The 22,319-nt window shown below is 37.3% G+C and overlaps 1 protein-coding gene across 13 annotated transcripts in view; it reads right to left on the reverse strand.

Annotated features, from left to right (window-relative positions):
- THOC2 (THO complex subunit 2) overlaps positions 1-22,319 on the reverse strand; it is a 112,638-nt gene that overhangs the window by 55,039 nt on the left and 35,280 nt on the right. For all 13 annotated transcript variants that reach the window (XR_008681557.2, XR_016036929.1, XM_055393983.2 and 10 more), the window contains exons 8-9: positions 14,025-14,191; positions 2,083-2,175 (exon numbers count right to left, since the gene is read on the reverse strand). Coding sequence is in view for 11 of the 13 variants with exons in the window: in XM_055393983.2 (XP_055249958.1) it covers positions 2,083-2,175; positions 14,025-14,191 (260 nt within the window). In the remaining 2 variants the exon portion in view is untranslated. The remainder of the gene's footprint in view (positions 1-2,082; positions 2,176-14,024; positions 14,192-22,319) is intronic.

The following is a 22,319-nucleotide window of genomic DNA, read 5'->3' on the forward strand; positions in this document are numbered from 1 at the left end:
GCGGTGGTAAAGAATCTGACTGCCAATGCAGGAGACACAAGAGATGCAGGTTCAATCCCTGGGTCAGGAAGATACCCTGGAGTAGGAAATGGCAACCCTCTCCAGTATCCTTGCCAGGAAAATCCCATGGACAGAAGAGCCTGGTGGGCTATAGTCCATAGAGCCGCAAAGAGTTGGACATGACTGAGCACATGCACAAGGAGACACAGTGAAATATTAAACTACATACTAAAGACTTTATCCCATCAGTCAAAAAAGGGGAGTGAAAGAAAACTCATTATGGACTGGTGCAAGGAGTTAAGCCAGACTTTTTCTCACTCCTTATTCTCTCCACTGGCAATCAAACACATTTTTATCCCTCTACTTATATACCTATCATATATCTACCACAGATTCTCATCTTTCACGTAGTCTACTTCAGTTGCCTCTGAAATCTCCCATTACAATGGGTTAACTCTAAGTTTTTAATTATAGTTCTCTCCATTTCTAGTCTTGTGTATTTTGAAAATATGGTATTAGGTATATATAAAAGTTACAATGATTATATCTTTCTAGTAAAAACTTTATTATTATAAAGTGATTCTGTTTTGTCTGACAAGAATAATTTCCCTGGTATATTTTCCCACCCCTTTACTTTCAACCTTTCTTTGCCCTTAGGTTTTAGAAGTCTCATGTAAACAATAAACTGGTTTTTAATCCCATCTGAAAATCCCTGTCACTTTAACAGGAATACTTTTAAACTCTGCTTACATTTATAATTAAGCTGAAAAATATCAGTAATAAATCTATCATCATTTTTGTACTTTCCATTTGTTCTTCGAGTCTACATTTGCCTGTATAAACTCATACCTATGTCTTCAGATTCTTCTTTTTCATGTTTTCAGTTTGTACATCCTTTTCTACACTAAATCTTGAATGGCTGTCTACTATCAACAAGAAAAAAATCCAAACTCCTTACCATGGCCCTTAACAGCCCTTCAAAGTTTAGCCTCCAATCTACTTCTCCATCCTCATTTCCCCTACATACCATCCTAGGCTGCAACCACTCTGAGCTTCTCCATGTTCCCCTAAGGGGATAATGAAATCTTTTCAAACCTCTTGCCTTTATATTCAGTTAATTCTACCTACAATGCTTTCCACCTATTTAAGCCTGGCCAACACCTACTCATCTATCAAGTTCCCAGTTTAACATCAATAGTTTGGAGAAGCCTTTCAAAATCCCCCAATGACAGAGATGGTCACTACCTATTTTGAGCCCTCATAGCGCTATGTGAATATTTCCAATAAAGTACTTATAGAATGCAAAATGTTTTCTCCCTTGCTAGACTATGACTGCTTCCAAGATAGTGATCAAATTTCATTCAGCTCTGTAACCATAATATGTAATGACAGGCAAGGAAGTTAATAGTTAGAAAGTGATTTCAAAGGCAGTGAAGATGATGTCAGTTTTGAACAGTTCATAGATATTCCTAACGCACAACCTAATAAAACAAGAAATTCTATACTACAAACCTAGTGTTTTCAAACTGACAGGCTAAGCTGTTGCTAAACTAGAGGTCATCTATCACAACCACATACACATTCCTCTAGATCCTGCAATAAAAGCACAATACTAGTCATCTATTATCCAGCAGTAAAAACACCAGAGAAGCTATCTTCTAAAAGTACATGAAAAGTTCCAAATTCATCCTGAATCCTAAAATTAACATTTATGGGAGAAGGAAGAACTATTTAGGTAATCCCATATTTCCCATAATCCGTGTATAATATAGAAGTCTAAAACCACATTGATTAGAACTTGGCCTCTCTCTCCATGACATATGCCTTGATGACAATTAAGAACTTTAACTTCACAGTCAACCTTGAATTCTATAGCAGTGACGAAAGGTATTTCATTTCCATGGTTCCAATAAACTAAATTCATTCACTTTATAAGCAAACACAAAACAATAATGTAATAGGGCTTCAAAAATTAAGACTTGAGAGTCTAGAACCAATATTGGAGTGCTATATGGCTGCCTCCTCATCTTTCCCACCCCTGGGATGAATAACTAAATATTCTTAGCAACCCACTTAACTTACATGTACATAAAGATCATCTAAATCAATAAGGTTAAATTGTAGAAGTACTGCTGCAACTCTGTATAAAGATGAAGGAGTCTCTCCATTTGGTTCCTTGAAAAACAAAAGAAAAGTTTCTATTTAGTGCAAAAAGTACAACTAAAATCTATCTTTTTAATCTACCAATAATTAAAAACAATTAGACCAAATAACTCTAGGGCAACAATAAGCTTCATTGCTCTTCCTGACCATGAATAACATCTGAATTCGGGACAAATATAATCATGTGAGTATCTCTTTTCACATTGGTACAACTGATGAACACAAGAAAAGCAGTTTCAAAAATGGACACACGCTAATAGGTGAATAAAATCTGAAACTTGAACAGAATGAGATTTTATACTGCATAATACTTAGTTTGGGTTTCTATGTGTTTTTTCTTAACTTGCTTTTTCAAATACTTCTCAGTGGAGCTGCAGATAGACAAGACTGACAAATTTGTAAGTGTGGAACCATCTGTGTCTGCTTTATACTTTTCTCCCTGTTCTTTTATTTCCTGGGTTCTGTGCTAAGTATATCTGCTTGTCAGCTGACTTCCCCTTCAAAACAGGTGTCTGTACTTCTTCCCTGGTATCTCAGACAGTAAAGAATCTGCCAATAATGCAGGAGACCTAGGTTCCATTCCTGGGCCGAGAAGAGCCCCTGGAGGAGGAAATGACAATCCACTCTGGTATTCTTGCCTGGAGAATCCCATGGACAGAGGAACCTGGCAGGCTGCAGTCCATGGGGTTGCAAAGAGTCGGACACCACTGAAGGATTAACACTACTACTATTATACTTATTACACATGGATAATTAAACATTTTAAAACTAGGAATGGCCAATCCCAGGTGAGCTCTATTGGTCCTACCTAGAAACAGATGGATCTCTGAAGGCTATCAAGATGACTTTCGCTTAATTTTTAAATGGCCTGGGGTCAGATGAATAGAAGAATGAAGTGAGGACAACTGGCAATTACTAAATGGCCCAATGCAAATAAAAAGCAAATGGTAACAATACATTATGTTCTGCTTCTACTCAACACTGATCTTTATGAGTAAACCTCCTCCCATAATTGTGGTATGTGTTATGCACATATGAAGCTAACAAAACTAACATATATTTTAAAAGGCATTATTTCACCATGATTTTTAAGACAGATTAAGTACTCAACAACAGTTTGATTTTAATTGTTTTTAAATGGCTATTTTAGTATCAAAACATTTTTCCATGAAAACAAATGGTGGTCATGGTTTCAGAGCAAAACCACAAAAGCTCACTGACTTGAATCCACCAGGAATATTCACATTTTCCCCGTTAACTCTGCTTAAGTGAGCCACAAGAAGCCTCCAACTCTCAGGGCCAAATGTCAGTTCCTGTACTCTGATCTTCATATCGCTCAGCACAATCCCTGTTCTGTCCTATCTCATGTATCCACATTCTTAAACAACTTCTATGGAATCCTCTAGAATTCAGGACCCATCCTCAGCAAAATCCCCTGTACATTGAAATTCTCCTCTAAATGTATCCTCTAAACCTCTCCTCCCCCCTTTCACCTTAACATTTGAACAGAGCCTAGCATTCACTAGGAACACCACTCCCACTATAACCCAGTCAAGTGGTGGCTATTTTTCCCTGGACCCCTCACACTACTAGGCCTGGAGGTACGGTATGAATCATCTTTGTTTTGATAGTTGTTAGAGACTATTCTCCATCCATGCTCCCTAAAGTCCACCCAGCTTTGAATTTTCTATCACTCACTTTCCTTCACTATTCTTGTGATCTAGTTGCATTCCTCTGTGGTCCAAGAAAATATTTTTGCATGATTTCAATGTTATAAATGTACTGAGACTTGTTCTGTGGTCTAATATAAGGTATACTGGAGAATGTTCCATGTGTACTTGAGAAGAATGTATAATCTACTGTTGTCCAGTGGACTGTTCTATATATGTCTGTTAAGTCTAACTGGTTTACAGTGTTGCTCAAGTCCTCTATTTCCTCTCTGATCTTTTGTCTAATTTTTCTATCCACTAATGAGAGTGGGGTATGGAAATATTCAATAGTTACTGTAGAACCATTTTTCCCTTCAATCCTGCTAATGTTTGTTTCATATATTTTGAGGCTCTGTTTGGTGCATATACAGTTACTAACTGCTTTATGTTCTTGATAGGCTGACCCTTTTATCAATATATAATGTCTTTTGATATATATTATAAAAAATTTGACTTAAAAGTCTACAGCAACCCCATCTCTCCTGGATACTGTTTGCATTGGTTATTTATTTACATATTTTTGATTCCAACATTTGTATCTTTGGATCTTAAAGTAAGTCTCTTATAGATAACATATAGTTGAATCATGCTTTTTCCCCCCTCTCATTTTATTACAATGAATTTTAACACTACAGAAAAGTCATGTGACCTTGGTGGGTCTGGATCTTGCTTTTTTATACATTCTGCCAAACGCTGCTTTTTAATTACAAAGTTTAACCCATTTACATTTAAATAATTAGTAATGAGGAAGGACTTCAGCCATTTTACTGTTTTCCTGTCTTATTTTATTGTTTCTCATTTCCTCCATCACTTTTTTATTGTTTTTTTAAATTCCCTGCTCCTTTCCTCTTCTATTTATTTTTTAAGTATTTTCTTAGTGGTTACCTTGAGTGTTAACAACATTTTAAACTTATAATAACATATTCTGAATTAATATCAACTTAGCTTCAATATTATACAAACTCTGCATCTATAAATCTCTATCCTTCACCCTTTTATATTGTTACACGCACATTGTGTGTCAACTAGATTTATAATTGTTGCTTTATTCTTTTGTCTTTTAAATCACATCAGAAAAAAAGAGAAACTACAAACCAAAAAATACAATAATATTGGCTTTTATATTTAGCTTTGGAGAAGGAAATGGCACCCCACTCCAGTACTCTTGCCTGGAGAATCCCACAGACGGAGGAGCCTGGTAGCTACAGTCCACAGGGTCACAAAGAGTCGGACACGACTGAGCGACTTCAGTCAGTCAGTTACATTTACTAATGTTCTTTATTTTTTCATGTGGCTTAAAGTTACTGTCTAGTGTCCTTTCATTTTAATTCAAAGGACTCATTTTAGCATTTCTTGTAGGGCAGGTCTGCTAGCAATAAAACTCCCCCAGCTTTTATTTTGGAATATCATAATCTCTCATTTTTGAGGGATAGTTTTGTTGGATATAGAATTCTTGGTTTCATTCTTTCAGTACTTTATATAGTCCATTCCACTGCCTTCTAAAGAAATCAGCTGTCAATCTTATTGAGGTCACTTGTATGAATGAGTCACATCTGTTTTGCTGCTTTCAAGATTGTCTTTGACTATTTTATATATCTCAGAGGTTAAAGCGTCTGCCTCCAATGCGGGAGACCCGGGTTCGATCCCTGGGTCAGGAAGATCCCCTGGAGAAGGAAATGGTAACCCACTCCAGTATTCTTGCCTGGAGAATCCCTGGTAGGCTACAGTCCACGGGGTCGCATAGAGTCGGACACGACTGAGCAACGGAACGGAATGGGACGATATATAATATATTATAATTTGACTATGTGTCTCAGTGTGGATATCTCTGAGTTTATCCCATGTGGTGTTCCTCAAGTTTCTTAGATGTGAGGATTCATATATTTCATCAAATTTGAGAAGATTTCCACCGTTATTTTTTCAAACATGCTGTCCTTTTCTCTCTCTCTCCCCTCTGCCTCTGGGACTCCACAATGTACATACTGACACACTTTTTTTTTTTGGCTGCTCCATATGTGGGATCTTAGTTCCCTAAATGGGGATTGAACCCAGGGTCACGGCAGTGAAAGCATCAAGTCCTAACCACTGGACAGCCAAGGAACTCCTCACATATTGGTATGGTGTCCCATAGGTCTGTTAGGCTCTGATGATTTTTCTTCATTCTTTTCTGTTTCTGCTCCTCAGACTATATAACTTCAATTAATTTATCAAGTGGTCCAATTGTTTCTTCAGCATTCTCAAATCTGTTGCTGTACCCATCTAGAGAATTTTTTCAGTTATCACACTTTTGGCTCCAGAATTTGTTTGGTTCCTTTTAAAATAATTTTTAATAATTTCTATATTTCTATTGATATTCTCTGTCTGGCAAGATAGTGCTTTCCTGGTTTTCTTTCGTTCTTTTCCCATGGTTTCTTATAGATACTAAGCATATTTAGGACTGTTGATTTAAATTATTTATCTAGTATGTCCACTGCTTGAGCTTCCTCAGGGATAGTTTCTATTAATTTTCTTTTTCTTATGAATAAGCCTTACTTTGCTCCTTTCCAAAACTCATTATTTTCTGTAGAAAACTGAACATTTCGAATACTGTGTGGCAATTCTGAAAATCAGATTCTGCCCCCTCTATAGGGTTTGTTGATGCTGCTTATTGTGGTTTGTTGTTGTTTGCTTATTTAATGACTTCTCTAAACTAACTTTGTAGTCTATACTACTGTTGTGTGTGATCATTGAAATTTGTATTCTTGCACCTTAGTGGTCAACTAGTGCTTTGCATTTCTTAAAAGCCTGAAGAGAAAAGAAAAAAAAATACTCTTCCAGTCTTTGCACACTGGCTCTGTTAGGGCACTCCTCAACAGTTGGCCAGGCCATTTACAACTTTGCCTTAGTCTTCACCCCCTGCTTGTGCAGAGCCTGAAGGCCAGCCTGAGGAAAAACCACTGGGTCTTCTCAGCCCTTTCCGGAGCATGCATCCAGTTCTGGGCATGCACTTGGCCTTGTTTTTTTTTTTTTTTTCTTTTTCTGATTCCATGGTATAGGTAGGAACTTTTCTAAAGCCCTTATTCCCCTTTCTTTTTCCTTCCTTCCCAGGCTTTCAGTCTCTCTATTGCTTGTCTCTTACTCCAGACTGCTAAAGCAAGTAACTGTGCCTTCAAATGCTTTTGGCAAAAGCCACCCTAGCCCAATGGACTTCCCTGGTGGCTCAGACGGTAAAGCATCTGCCTACAATGAGGGAGACCTGGGTTCAATCCCTGGGTTGGGAAGATCTCCTGGAGAAGGAAATGGCAACCCACTCCAGTATTCTTGCCTGGAAAATCCCATGGACGGAGAAGCCTACTAGGCTATAGTCCATGGGGTTGCAAAGAGTCAGAAACGACTGAGCGACTTCACTTTCACCCTAGCCGGAGGGATGCTCCCAGTCAGGCAAAACAAAGACAAGCCCTTGCACCAATCCTTCAGGGAGTAGCCAGACAGGCCAAATTCTTTGAGAACAATTCTTTATATCCTCAGGCATTAGTAATCTGTACTAGGAATGCTGGCTTTTATCTTCACAGCCACCATCAATCTGGGTGTGAGAGATAGTAGGCAGGCAATTTAAAATGCCACAGAGCTCTCTTATCCCAAACAGCAGCTTCTTTCTTCACCAAATCATTCCTTGGTTGTTTAAGTTTTTACTAAATTCCAGAGTTTTGTGAAAGTTGACTGACAGGTTTTTTTGCCAGTTCATCAGTTGCTTTTATGAAGCGACAGAGCTCTGAGAGTTCTATACTCTGCCACTTTTAGTTATGTACTATTGTTGTCATCTATGGACCCCTGGGTCACTGTCCTTTACTTAGCAATGAATTATCTTAGCTTCTGATTCACTGTCACTTTCTCCAACTCTATTCCTTTCTTAATTTTTGGAGATTTTCATATACATGTTAGTGATACTTCCAACATGCTGGTTTCTCAGTTCCTTAAATTCCACTCTTGCAAAGACCTCCTCTACTCTATTTCAGCCATTCACTCCATATCCTAAATTCTAATATTATCAATAGCTACAACTCCTCAAAGTACTAATTTCACATATCCACCCTCAAGTGGGTCCTTAATGTCACTGGCTAATTATACTCTTATTTCTCTAGTCCATTCACTCTCATACTCTTACACAACTATTTCCTACTTTCTCTCCTAAGCTCCAATACCTCCTCTATCATTCCCTTTCTCATCTGATGAACTTGCTTTCTATTTCAGCATGAAAACTGGATCAATCAACAGGACCTCTACAAATTCTCACTATCAGATCTGTCCACCTACCAACAAGTGTACCCACATATGCTACCTTTTCACCTGTTATTATATGTGAACTCCCTGTGGTCCTATATAAAGTTCATCCATCACTTATGCTATAAGCTGCATTCTATTTTATTCAAGAACACTAATCCAATAATTCTCTTCTCTTTCTCCTACATCACCAGTTTGTCTTTTTGTTCAATCATTCCCATCAACACATAAATAGTCTCTCTCCTATCTTCAAAGAAAATCTCGAGTTCACTTCCTCAACCAGCTATCACTCCATTTATCTGTGCCTCTCTGTAGCAACTCCTTTATAGAGTTGTCTATTCTCATTGTCTCTAATTCCATTCTCCCCATTCTCTTTTAACATCACTCAAACTCTACAAATACGGCTAGTTTTGAACTCTCTGCTAATAAATCCAATGACCATTTTTCTGTCCTCCTCTTAAATGACCTGTCAGAGACACTTAACAGACTTGATCATTCCTTCTTCCATTTAGCTTCCAAGATGCTATATTCTTGCTTTCTTCTTACCTTGCATGTGTTCCTTCTATATCTCCTTTGCTGACTCCTCCTCTTTTCCCAGGCCCTTTAACATCAGAGTGCCCCAAGGCTCAGCCTTTGATTCTCTTATCCAACTTAATGATTTCATCCAGTATCACAACTTTAAATATCATCTATGTGCTTTTGGCACCCACATTTCTATCTCTAGCCCTTTCTAGTTCAAGTTCTTTCTCCTGAACACCAAATCCAATATCCAGTTATTTGCTCAACATCTCCACTTGGATATCTGAATCTCTAACAGGTATTTCAAACTTAACAAGCCCAAAACTGAATTTCTGATTCCTGCCCACAGTACTCCAAACTCATTCCACCTGAAATTTACCCTATCTCAGTTGATAACGAAAACTATGTTTTTAGCTGCTCAGTCCGAAAAAAAAAATTTTTTTAGGACAGTTCTTAACTCTACTTTCTCACATTCTATATCTAACCCATCAGCAAATACTATTGGCTCTACCTTCAAAATATATTCAGAACATCATCTACTTCCACTACTACCATAACCATATTGATTCTTTGAAAACCTAAGTCATAATGCACATGTACACACTCTTTTGTCTCTCTTGTCTCTTTTCACACACATATCACTCATGTCACCATTGGATGTGTCTACTGAAGAAACTCCTTACTCTGATGGCTAGTAATTAATGTGGAAAAAAATGAAGTATTTGTCTGTCTTTCTAGTAGGAACTGTCGGAGAAGGCGATGGCACCCCACTCCAGTTCTCTTGCCTGGAAAATCCCATGGACGGAGGAGCCTGGTAGGCTGCAGTCCATGGGGTCGTGAAGAGTTGGACACGACTGAGCGACTTCCCTTTAACTTTGCACTTTCATGCACTAGAGAAGGAAACGGCAACCCACTCCAGTGTTCTTGCCTGGAGAATCCCAGGGACAGGGGAACCTGATGGACTGCCGTCTATGGGGTCACACAGAGTCGGACACGACTGAAGTGACTTAGCAGCAGCAGCAGCTAGTAGGAACTATACTGCAGGATGACCAAACAACTCAAGTTGATAAGGGACAACTGATGGCTCACAAATGTAGACGGCAAGATAAAATTAGTGAACCAACAATTTGGAACCCTAAAGGAAATAACTGACTCAGAAAACTACCATCCATGTAGTTACATTACACTTAATGAAAGGTTGATGAAAAACTGGATATTCACATGTTACCAAATATCAACCTACAGATAACTTGCTGTTGACAAGATGGGGAAATGTCATTGTATAATGGAGGGATTATATTGTCATCAACTTACTGAAATATTAGAAGTCAGTATTAGATGCTATGCAATATGAAACATATAGCACAACCTATGAAGTATTTTTGCCACTAATATTTTACCTGAACATAGTTGAGCCTTTAGCCCTAACTCCAAGCATATAAGAAAAACAGGGGATAAAGAATAAATTAAACCAACCACAAAAAGCAATTAGATAAATTCAAAAGGTGGAGTCTTCTTTGGTAATGTTCAACAAGTCACTGCTATTAATGGAAGGGGTGGGGGAAATTATTCTAAATTAGAAGAGAGTAAAAAATCCACAAAATCAAATATTATATTTGTGTGGTCTTTGACTGGATTATTGTTTGAACAAACCAGGTGTAAAATGCATTTGGGGGACAACTTGGAAAATCTGAATATGGTCAGAGCTATGATAGCAATCTAGTTAGATATAAAATTAGTATCATGGTTGTATAGAAAAATGTCCGTACTTTTAAAAAATACAAATTAACGTATTTAGAAGCAACCATTTAATACAAATTAATATTTTCCCCCAAAATTATACCAATGTGTTAATAAACATACTTCTAGGTGATAGTTATGGTTATTCACACTATGCACTCTTTTCTATATGTCTAAAAATGTTCATAATAAAATGAAAAGGTAAAAGAGAAACAAAATGAAAAAAACTACACCAGATCATATCACTCAAAACCTCCACTGGCTTCACCCAGCATTGGAAGTCAGAAACCTTGCACCAGTTTGATGTGATATGGTCCCTCATCTTTGACCTCACCCCCTACCACTCTCCCACTCAATCACTCTGATCCAGCCACACTGGTCTCCTCGCTGTTATTCAACATATCAGGCATGCTCACACCTTAAGACTGTTGCCCTAGCTGTTCTCTTTGCCTGGAGGCTCTTCCAAATATCTGCAGTTTACACTCTCACATCATCTGTTTCTTTGCTTAAATAAACTCACCTTTTCAATGAGGTCTACTCTCACTTTTTTGTTTAAAATTGCCACTTCATCACCCTAGTACTCTCATTCTTCCTTATCCTGCTCTCTCTCTTTCTTCTTTTTCCCCCTCTCATTGATCACCTTTGAATGTATCATATGATTTGCTTAGAATATAAGCATCATGAAGGCAAGGATTTTTATTTGCTTACATATGTAGTCGCAGCACTTAGGACACTACCTGGCACATAGGAGGTGTTCAGTCAATATTCCTTAAATGAGTATATTTGGGTTATAATAGTGCATAACCATGGTACTGCTATTACTGTGTTCTGAATCAAGAAACCAAGAAGCTGGGACAAGAGTGAGCGTCATCATCTCCTTCCTCTTCCTGTGGCAAGACAAACCTAGCCAAGTTTGTCTTTCAGTATCCTCACACTTTCTAGTACTCCTTTCTTCTTGCCCTTCGTGCTGACCATAAACCCTCTATTCCAGCAATCTCTGTTAAGGGAACTGAATCAGCCCAATTTTCCAAAGTCTTGTCTAAAACTGCTTAAATCCCTACTACCTTTCCAAGTCAAAACATCCAGTACAGGTAATCCCAAGTTGAAATCAGAATAAAATCACTCTGATTTATAGCAGAAATAATTACCTTTGCCTAGAAGTCCTAGCATAAAGGAAACAAAATTAAAAGAACCCTGTTAATCCAAATAATTTCCAATTGGTAAAAATATGGGTTGTGGACAGGGGGAGTAAACATTTTCAGGAAGTGATGGCAGGGGGTTGAGGTGGGTAGAGTTAGACAAGAGACCAATACACAGGGTGAGCATACATGCTTAGGAACCAATTCCCCAGAAGCCCTCAGCAATTCTTGATGTTCGTGGCTTTTCTTACTTTACCTCACCAGACTACAAATTATCTAAAATCTCTTACATTTCTTCCCCTGCCTCAGCGGACCTTAAGATTACAGATTCCCAAAATAAGATTGCTCAGGCAATAAAAACAAGCAAATGGTGCTATACAGAACACTACCAGGGTTACTCTTTCCAGTAATAGGTTATTTCTAAATCAAATATTTCTTGGTTGGGCATTTCTTATATAAGACAAAGGCCCCATTATCTACTTTTAAAAAAAAGGATCATTCCAACATTGGTTAACCCCCAGGGATATTTTAATTCAGTTCAAAAAGTGTTACCATTATGAGGAACAGTCTCATACAGAAAGTTTTAATTCTAAAACTGATATTCAACTAACAATACTATATTAGGCAGTAGGTCATCATTATTCACTGCAATAAGCCCTGAAACCCTCAGTCTCCAAAGCCCTAACCTATATTCTAATTAATCATGCTCAAGTTAAATTTCAGCTACCCTGTCACTTCAGCAGTAGGCTTCATGTTCTCAAATCCAAAACAATCAAGGTGCAATTAAACACCTGAACTTCTCTTTCTCTATACTAAGAGTGGACTCTGGCTGCCAGTAGGAATAGGAATGACTACCATCACTAATTTTTAAACAAAGGTGAAATGCCCTTGCCCCAAAACCCTGACACTTCTCTTATTTGGTACCAAAAAGCTATATGCTTTTAGTTCTGAACTAATTTCTCTTCCAGAACATTATAGAGAAATGGAAAACTTAGGATAACCAAAGGCAGTAGGTGGATTATATTTGAGAATCCTAAAAGAAGTTGTCCTTCTATCCTGAACTTGAGCTCTCAGGGACAGGAACAGACACTCTTTTCCAGAGTATCCTCAGTGCTTAACAAAGCAACAACATAGCATAAAAACTCAGTAAATGAGTATTTCCTGACTAGCTAAAAATCCCAGGCAGGTAGACAAATTAGAAAAGCTAGACGATAAAGACAACAGAGGCCTTATTACATTAAAATCCTCTACACTATCAAGAGAATTATCTTCCTAAAGCACAGATCATTCATTTGTAATAATTAGTGAACTTTTACTACAGGCTAAGCAATAAAATCAATCAAGAGAAATTAGTAAAATATAGACCCTGTCCTAAATGATTCACAACCTAGCAAAAGAGACAAACATAGTTTATTCCAATATAACCTGATAAGTGCTAGAAGTCTGAGTCAAGTTTTATGAGAACAGAATTTAAGAAGTGACTTAAACTCTGCATGGGTGAAGTGTCCACCAAAAACTTTTATAGTTAAAGAAGTACTTGATCTTAAAGAACAAATAAGAATTTACAAGATGAAGAAAAGACAGATGAGAGGAGGTGACTAAGTACAACATTTTCCAGTTATAAGGAACTGCATTTAGACAAAGGTCTATACATAGCAATGCCCATACTAAAGTTCAAGTAACAGCTAGTAATTTAATATGACTAAAATATTAGATGTGAAGGGGAAAAATTACTAAAGATAAGGCTGGAAAGAAAGAATGGGACTAGATTGTGAAGAGCCTTTTCTGTTACATTTAGAAGTTTGAATTTCATCCTGCCAGCAAAGGTTTTTAAGCAGTGTGTTAATTAGATCTCTTTCAGAATGTAACAGTAGTACATCCATAATATGAAAGATGGATTGAAAGAGAAATAATCAGAGGCCACAGATCTGCAAGATAACTACGCAGTGGTTTAAGTGAAAAATGATGTAAGTTAGGCCTCAAAAATGTATTCACATCCATAAAAAATTTCAACGGTAACTACCTATATGATAAAATTCTAACTCAACACAGTATTCAAGGCTCCTGACAATCTAAAGTTGTGCCAACCCTTCCAACCTCAATTCCTATCCCTTTTTCCCCCACATCTTACAATCCAGCCACATGAGACTAAGCACCATTTCTTCAACTTGTTACATACATTCTATCTCCCATGTCTTCATTCACACACTATTTGTTACTTCTGCACAGACAACTCTGAACAAACTCGTACAGCCTTCAAGCACCAGGTTCAAATGTTATATCTGTAAAGTCTTCCCTGACTCCATCTCTCTCAAGACAAAAATTTATTATGCTTTCTTCGAGGCTTTCACATCACATCAATCATACCACTAATGTAGTTTCTTATCCCTTCTGCTAAAATGGCTGAGCTGAAACCAATCATTTACAAATAAAATTCAAATTAAATTTTACATATAAAATCACAAAATTTACACACACACACATTTTTTTTTACCTGATAAAACTTGAATTTGAACCCAAGAATATGACACAGTGTTTGCGGTTCACACATACTCATGTAAGATTCTAATAAAGATATAAAGAAGTCATCGTGTTCTGGCCTGCATTCAAACACTTCTAAAATGACATCCAGAACTCTATTGGGATCCAGATTAAAGCATCCTGTAACAGATGAGATATACACAAATTCAAAAGTGATTATACATCATTTCTAGAAAAATCATTAACTTTCAGGGACAACTTACATAAAGTCAAGATGTTTTAAAAACAACTTCTTTTACAAGTTTGCCTTCTCTGCCCCAGAGGGAAATCTTCATTTTCAAGGTCATCAAGACAACCCCCAACATTTTACAGATGAGAAACACGACTTGCCCAGGATTATAGAGCAGATTACTGACACAGCTGAGCCCAGGACCCTGTGATGCTAAGTCAAGTGAACCTTCTATGCCACATTATTTCATCAGTTCTTGTTTACTCACACTAGTGAAAGAAATTCACATTTTTAATTATCAACATATGAAAATCAAACACTGTGTTTTACAAATTAGACAACTTTTATGTAGAACTATTTGGAATGTGGATAAACAAGTTAGAAGTTCAGGTTTGTGAAAGTGGAGCATCATTTTTAGAATCATATTTTAGTTTATCTTATATACACAACAAAGCTACAAAAAGTAATTGTATATTCAGTTTTTGGCAGTAATTCTAAAGGAAATCAGGTACACTGCTGATACTAAAGATATGAGAATACCAAGGAGCTGGGGACAAAACACAAGCAAACAGAGAAGTAAGAAAACAATCTAGGTAGAGGAGGAAAGAGAAGGGAAAGAAGCACTTAATAGGGACTGATGGTTACTTACCCTTGCTAATCTCCTAGAGTAAGTTAAAAAGGCCAATAGACATGAATTTAATAAACATTCCTATCAGCCACCCTACTCTCAATACTATTATTACCTCTATTTGCATTCATCTTCAGCTGTTACTATAATTATATTATAGTGCAGTTAGATCATATGTGCATTTGAGAATGCAACCATTTACAAATAAACAATGCAAAATAAAAGAGACAAATCATTTAAATGATACAGACAAAAAAAGATCTTGCTGTGATTTATGTCATAGAGTGTTCTGCCCATGTTTTCCTCTAAGGGTTTTATAGTGTCTGGCCTGTGGGAATGTAAATTGGTACAGCCACAATGGAGAACAGTATAGAGGTTCCTTAAAATATTAAAAACAGAACTATTAGGTTGGTGCAAAATTAACTGTGGCTTTGCATTGTTCAACTTTGCCATTTGATATTGGAATGCATTCTTAAATAAATGTTTACATTCTATATCATTTTAATGTGCATTTCTCACTTTATGTTTTTTGGCTAATAACTTAGTACTTGCTATTTATTTCATATGTATTTTAGACCAGGGAAATGATGTTAGACAAAAAGCAAATATGAGCAATTTTCTTATTTGAATTCAAAATGGGTCGTAAAGCAGTGGACACAACTCACAACATCAACAACGCATCTGGCCCAGGAACTGCCAACAAACATACAGTGCAATGGTGGTTCAAGAAGTTTTGCAAAGGAGATGAAAGCCTTGAAGATGAGGAGCACAGTGGCTGGCCATTGGAAATTGACAACAACCAATTGAGAGGATCATCAAAGTTGATTCTCTTATAACTACATGAGAAGTTACTCAAGAACTCAACGTCGACCATTCTGTGGTCATCTGACATTTGAAACAAATTGGAAAGGTGAAAAAGCTTGTAAGTGGGGGCCTCATGAGCTGACTGCAAATCAAAAGTTATCGCTTTGAAGTGTCATCTTCTCTTTTTCTATGCAACAACAACAAACCACTTCTCGACTAGATTGTGACAAGCAACAAAAAGTGGATTTTATACAACAACTGGTGATGACCAGCTCAGTGGCTGGACCAAGAAGAAGCTCCAAAGCACTTCCAAAAGCCAAACTTGCACCAAAAACAGGTCATGGTCACTGTTTGGTGGTCTGTGTATGCCGGTCTGATCCATTACAGCTTTCTGAATTCCAGCAAAACCATTACATCTGAAAAGTATGACCAGCAAATCAATGAGATGCATGGAAAACTGTAACACCTGCAGCCATCAATGGTCAACAGAAAGGGCCCAATTCTTCTCCACGACAACACCCAGCTGCTTCAAAAGTTGAACAAATTGGGCTACAAAGTTTCACCTCATCCGCCATATTCACCTGACCTCGCCAACCAACTACCACTTCTTCAAGCATCTCTAAAACCTTTTGCAGGGAAAATGCTTCCACAATCATCAGGAGACAGAAAACACTTTCCAAAAGCTCACTGAATCCCAAAGCACAGATTTTTATGCTACAGGAATAAACAAACTTATTTCTCATTGGCAAAAATATGTTGACTGTAATGGTTCCTATTTTGATTAATAAAGACGTCTTTGAGTCTAGTTATAATGATTTAAAATTCAGGGCCCAAAACTGCAATTACTCTTTTATCAACCTAATACCATAAGACCCAGCAATCCCAATCCTAGGCATATACCTGGAGAACACCATAATTCAAAAAAATGCATGCATCTGAATGTTCATTGAAGCACTATTTACAACAGCCAGGATAATGGAAGCAATCTAAATGTCCATCAACAGATGAATGGATAAAGATGTGGTACATATATACAATGGAATATTACTCAGCCATAAAAAGAAACAAAATTGTGCCATTAGCAGAGACATGGATAGACCTAGAGGCTGTCACACAGAGTGAGTCAGAAAGAGAAAAACAATTATTGCATAATATCACTTATACGTGGAATCAAGAAAAATGATACAGATGAACTTACTTACAAAGCAGAAATAGAGACAACAGATGCAGAGATCAAACATATGGACACCAAGGGGGAAGGGTGAAGTGGGATGAACTGGGAGACAGGGACCGATACATACACACTGCTATGTATAAAACAGATAACTAATGAGAACCCACTGTATAGCACAGGGAATTCTACTCAAAGTTCTGTGATGACCTAAATGGGAAGGAAATCCAAAAAAGACGGGCTATATGTATATGTATAGCTGATTCACTTTGCTGTACAGTAGAAACTAACACAACATTGTAAAACAACTATAATAAAAATTAAATTTTAAAAATTAATTTAAAAAATAAATGATATAGTCAATTTCATCCACCATTCATCTCAAAATAATATATGCTGATGACCCAGAGTGAGCACATCACTCTGCTATTCCCTCAGTTTATATCAGTTCCCTTATGCCTTGTGCACCAAGCTGAATGGAATTTTAGTATTTTTAGTAACAGATTTTTCATTAGGCATAGCCCCTAAATGCAAGCTAACCACTTCATCTGGGGCAAGCAAATAAACACTGATTTATTCTAATGCTGGAGCAGAAAAGAACAGTGTCAACTGAGGGATAGATGTTGGATCTAACCACTGTACCTTATGGATGGACTTAGAGGATTTTTCAAAGAAAATTCTTATATAATCTATTAATGATTTCTCTATTAAAGAGTTACTTTATTATCTCCACACTTAAGTATATTAAATGCTATAAAGCTAATGTCTAACTTGCAGTATCTTAGCCATCACTTAGAAAACCAAACCCTCCAAATTTAAGTATTTCTTTCCTCCTTTTATGAAACCAAAGTTTAGAATACATTTTTCTTCCACTTCTCATACTAAGGAAAGAAAGGACCAATACAATGATCATCTTACAGAAAAGAGCTCGACTTTCATATATTTTCCAGAGATATTTACCGAAAGCTCTGGGAAGAAAATTTCTAAATATTTTTGCCTTTCCTTGCATCCTCAAAAAGTATGGCCTATGAATGTACAAGTGACTCCAAAATAGCAACTGGAATTTTTAAATGCTGCTGGTGGATATATACAATGTAAAATAGTATGACTACTTTATAAAATCAGCAGCTTCCCTAGAAGTTAAACTTAACACCTATCATATGACCCAGCCATTTCATTCCTAGGTTTTACCTCAAGAGAAAAAAAAGTCTATGTCCATATAAAGACCTATACACAAATATTCACAGCAGCTTTATTTATAATAGGACACTCTCAAATATCCATCAACAAGTGAATGGATAAAATGTAGTACAGTATAACTGTAAATATACAGTGGAATACTACTCAACAATAACAAGAATGACTAATACAAGCAATGACATGGATAAATTACAAAATAATTATGCTGAATGAAATAAATCAGACCAAAAAAAAATGTTCACTGTATGATTTCATTTATAAAAGAATTAAAGAAAATGTAACCTAATCTATAGTTTAGAAAGCAGATCACTGAACTTTCCTGGTGGTTCAGTGGTTAAGAAGCCATCTGCCAATGTAGGGGACATGGGTTCGATCCCTGCTCCAGAAAGATTCACATGCCATGGGGTAACTAAGCCCATGTACCACAACTACTGAGCCCATGCTCTAGAGCCCGCAAGCCACAACTATTGATGCCTGCATGCCCTAGAGTGTGTGCTCTGCAACAAGAGAAGCCATTACAATGAGAAGCCTGCACAATGCAACTGGAGATTAGACCCTGCTCACCACAACTAGAGAAAACCCATGCTCAACAATGAAGACCAAGTACAGACAAAATATTTTTAAAACTTTACAAATCAAAAAAAAAAATGCAACAGCATTATAAAAAAGAAAGCAGATCATTGATTATCCCAGGAAGAAATAGGAAGTAAGGAGGAATGAAATACAAAGGGACAAGAGGAAATCTGGAGGGTGGGTGATAGAAATGTGCATTATCTAGATTGTGGAGATGTTTTCACAGGTGTATATATGTGTTAAAACTCAAGCTGTACACTTTAAATATGCACATTTTATTGTATGTCAATTATGCCTAGATGGGCTTCCCTGGTGGCTCAGACGGTAAAGAATCTGCCTGCAATGAAGGAGACCCGGGTTCGATCCCTGGGTGAGGAAGATCCCCTGGAGAAGGAAATGGCAACCCACCCCAGTATTCTTGCCTAGAGAATCCCATGGACAGATGAGCCTGGTGGGCTACAGTCCATGGGGTCCCAAACAGTCAGACACAACTGAGCGACTAACACTTTATGCCTAGATAAAGTTGAAAAAAAAATAAAACCTTCAAACTGCTATAACACTAACAGTAGAGTATGGAAGTAGGATCTAGCAAACTTTCCAACCTTATAACTACTCCTACATTTACTAAATATAAAAATTCACTCAACTAAATAAAAATGAACAATATTCTATCAGAGAACAAAAGATAAGTTGAATATACTTTAGAAAAAATGTTAGCTTATAATTACCCATTTAAGCTACAGTCCACAAAACTTGTGTATAAGGACTAGAACAGCAACATATTACATGGAAATGTTGTGTTTCATTCACACTGCTTTACAGTTTATATTTTCAATATGTTACAGAATGAACCATTGATATATGTTTTGTTTAACAGTATTATTCCACCAAGGTTATTTTACAGTGATCTGTCATGTCAACCAATTTCTTTCTAGAGGCAATTTAAGGTTGTAACCTAGACGAACAGGACACAACATTTATTTATAACAGATGACAATGTTTGCATCTCTTACCAAAAAAACCTGGCTTATGAGTTTTCTGTTATATGTCTCAGGTGCCATAGTGAAGTGAAGTCGCTCAGTCGTGTCTGACTCTTTGCGACCCCACTGACTGTAGCCTACCAGGCTCCTCCGTCCGTGGGATTCTCCAGGCAAGAATACTGGAGTGGGTTGCCATTTCCTTCTCCAGGAGATCTTCCCAACCCAGGGATCAAACCCGGGTCTCCCTCATTGGAGGCAGACGCTTTACCATCTGAGCCGCCAGGGAAGTCTCAGGTGCCATAAGTTAGTCCAATCAATTGGAATGACCTTTGCTACATAATGGGCTTTCCCAGTGACTCAGATGGTAAAGAATCTGCCTGCAATGCAGAACAGGGTTCGATCCTTGGGTTGGGAAGATGCCCTGGAGAAGGAAATGGCTACACACTCCAATATTCTTGCCTAGAGAATCCCGTGGACAGAGGAGCCTGGCAGGCTACAGTACATGGGGTCACAAGAGTCAGACACGACTGAGTGACTAACATACATATGCTATATAACAAAGAAAAAGAAACTAAACGAAGGATTTAGAAAATCATTTTTTAAATGGTAGAGATTTGCTAAATAACAGTTAAGCTATTTCATATACAATTAAGATTTTACTAACAATAAGTAAGCTTAAAATGTACAAAATAATTTTTTTTCTAATGGCAGTTGTGGTAGAACAGGCAATCTTGTGTTCAAACATCTTAAAAAGGCTTTTATCCAGCCCAAGCACTGATAGTCATGTCATCCTGAGAAAGAGCATAAGCCTACCCTACCTCTACATCAGCTACATTAAGCAATACACACACACATACACACACACACACGCACGCCTTTTCAGGAACAAACAGGGAACCACATGGGAAGTAACATTTTTAAATGGTAGACCTGCAATGGCCATGGATTCATTCCTTCATTTAAATAAACATTAAGTAACTACCCACTATGTACCAAACGCTTGTGACACAGAGATTAATAAAATGCCTTCCCTACCCGTAGTGAAAGTTCACACCTTTTGGATGATATATCTTTGGAAAAAACGCAATGAAAAGTAACTGAATATTCCCCAAAGATGGATAAGATGGCCAGTATTAGAGCAACTAACTGCAATTAGAGGCAAAAAACACGATTAAAGCGACAATGGTTCTTTTAGGGATAGGTCAAATTGAGATTCTTAATGGAAACAAAAAGACCTAGGTAACACTGTAAACATGACTGGGAGAGACATCCAGCCTATACATTTTTGACAATAAAACAGAATGATAGCTTCAATTATCATGTTCCTGACAGAATAAACTTCATAAGACAAAGAAAAATCATGTTCTGAACAAAAGGACATGACGTAGCTCTGGCATGTAGAATTACTTTAGAAGCAGGCTAAGCCATGGTCTGAATGTTTTTTGTGCTTCCAAAATTCATGTTGAAATTCTAATGCTCAATGAAATGGTATTAGGAGGTAGACTCTTTGAGAGATGAATAGGTCATAAAAGCATAGTGTCATGAATCAGAGTAATGCCCTTAGAAAAGGGAGCTCTCTTGCCCCTTTTACCACATGAGCATACAACAGTAAGTTAGCAGTCTGCAACCCAGAAGAGGGCTGTCATGAGAACCAAACCATGCTGGCACCCTGATCTTGGACTTCCAACCTCCAAAACTGTGAGAAATACATTTCTGTTGTTTATAAGCCCCACAGTCTATGATATTTTGTTACAGAAACCTGAATGGACTAAAACAGGCTAAAGAAAACTTATGCTAGACTATTTCTAAGAAATAGTATTTGCAAAAAACTACACATTTCAAAGCAAAAACCAGAGAAGCAAGATGCAGAGCAATGCATCCAACAAAATAAAAGTATAATAGTTCAAAAGAAAAACTATACATAAGAACACCGATTGCTGTCTTCTTTTTCATAGTAGAGATAAATGACTTCTTTGTCACTCATGTATAGTGAAGAAACACCAGTAAAGCAAAGCCTTAGGTAAAGGAAGCCGTCAACTGGTTTCCATTTCCAAGGGATAGGAGAGTGTTGATACAATAAGAAGCTTCAAGGCTGAATGGCTCTTATATCCAAACTGATCTAAAGACAGAATACTAAGTACATTCAAGACAATGTACTCAAAGGGGTTAAATGTCCCATAATCTGCCAAAAAATAAAATCATTTGACTTGGGGTTTTGTTTTTAATGTTTCTCTGGTCACTTAACAAGCAACTAAGAGGACCTGTGAGACTGGAGGAGGAGAGACTCTCAACCCACCCTTCCCATCTCCAGTCAGATTTACAGCCTTGGACACCAGGTGACAAATGAAGGTCCTGAGGTTTGACGAATAGGGCTCTGATTCTGCATGAGAAGGAAAGGATCAGAGAATCAAAGCCAAAAAGATCCTAGGCCACTAAACCCCAAACCAGCAAGAATCATTTTCAGTCTCCAAAACTAAACTCAAGCTAACTCCATGACTAATTTTTAGCCATAACTTTTGATTGACAGCAGCGATCAGCATACCACACCCTATGGATCAAACCCATTTGATTGTTGTAAGTAAAGCTGTGCTGTCACAGACACTCCTTTATTTACATATTGTCCACGGCTGATATCACACTACAATGGCAAAAGCGAGTAGCTGCAACAAAAAACATATGACCCACAAAGGAAAAAATTATTTACCATCTCATCCTTTACAGAA

This window comes from Moschus berezovskii, chromosome X, assembly GCF_049115385.1.
Source record: "Moschus berezovskii isolate FMDL1 chromosome X, NW_MosBer_1.0, whole genome shotgun sequence".
Lineage (NCBI taxonomy): Eukaryota > Metazoa > Chordata > Mammalia > Artiodactyla > Moschidae > Moschus > Moschus berezovskii.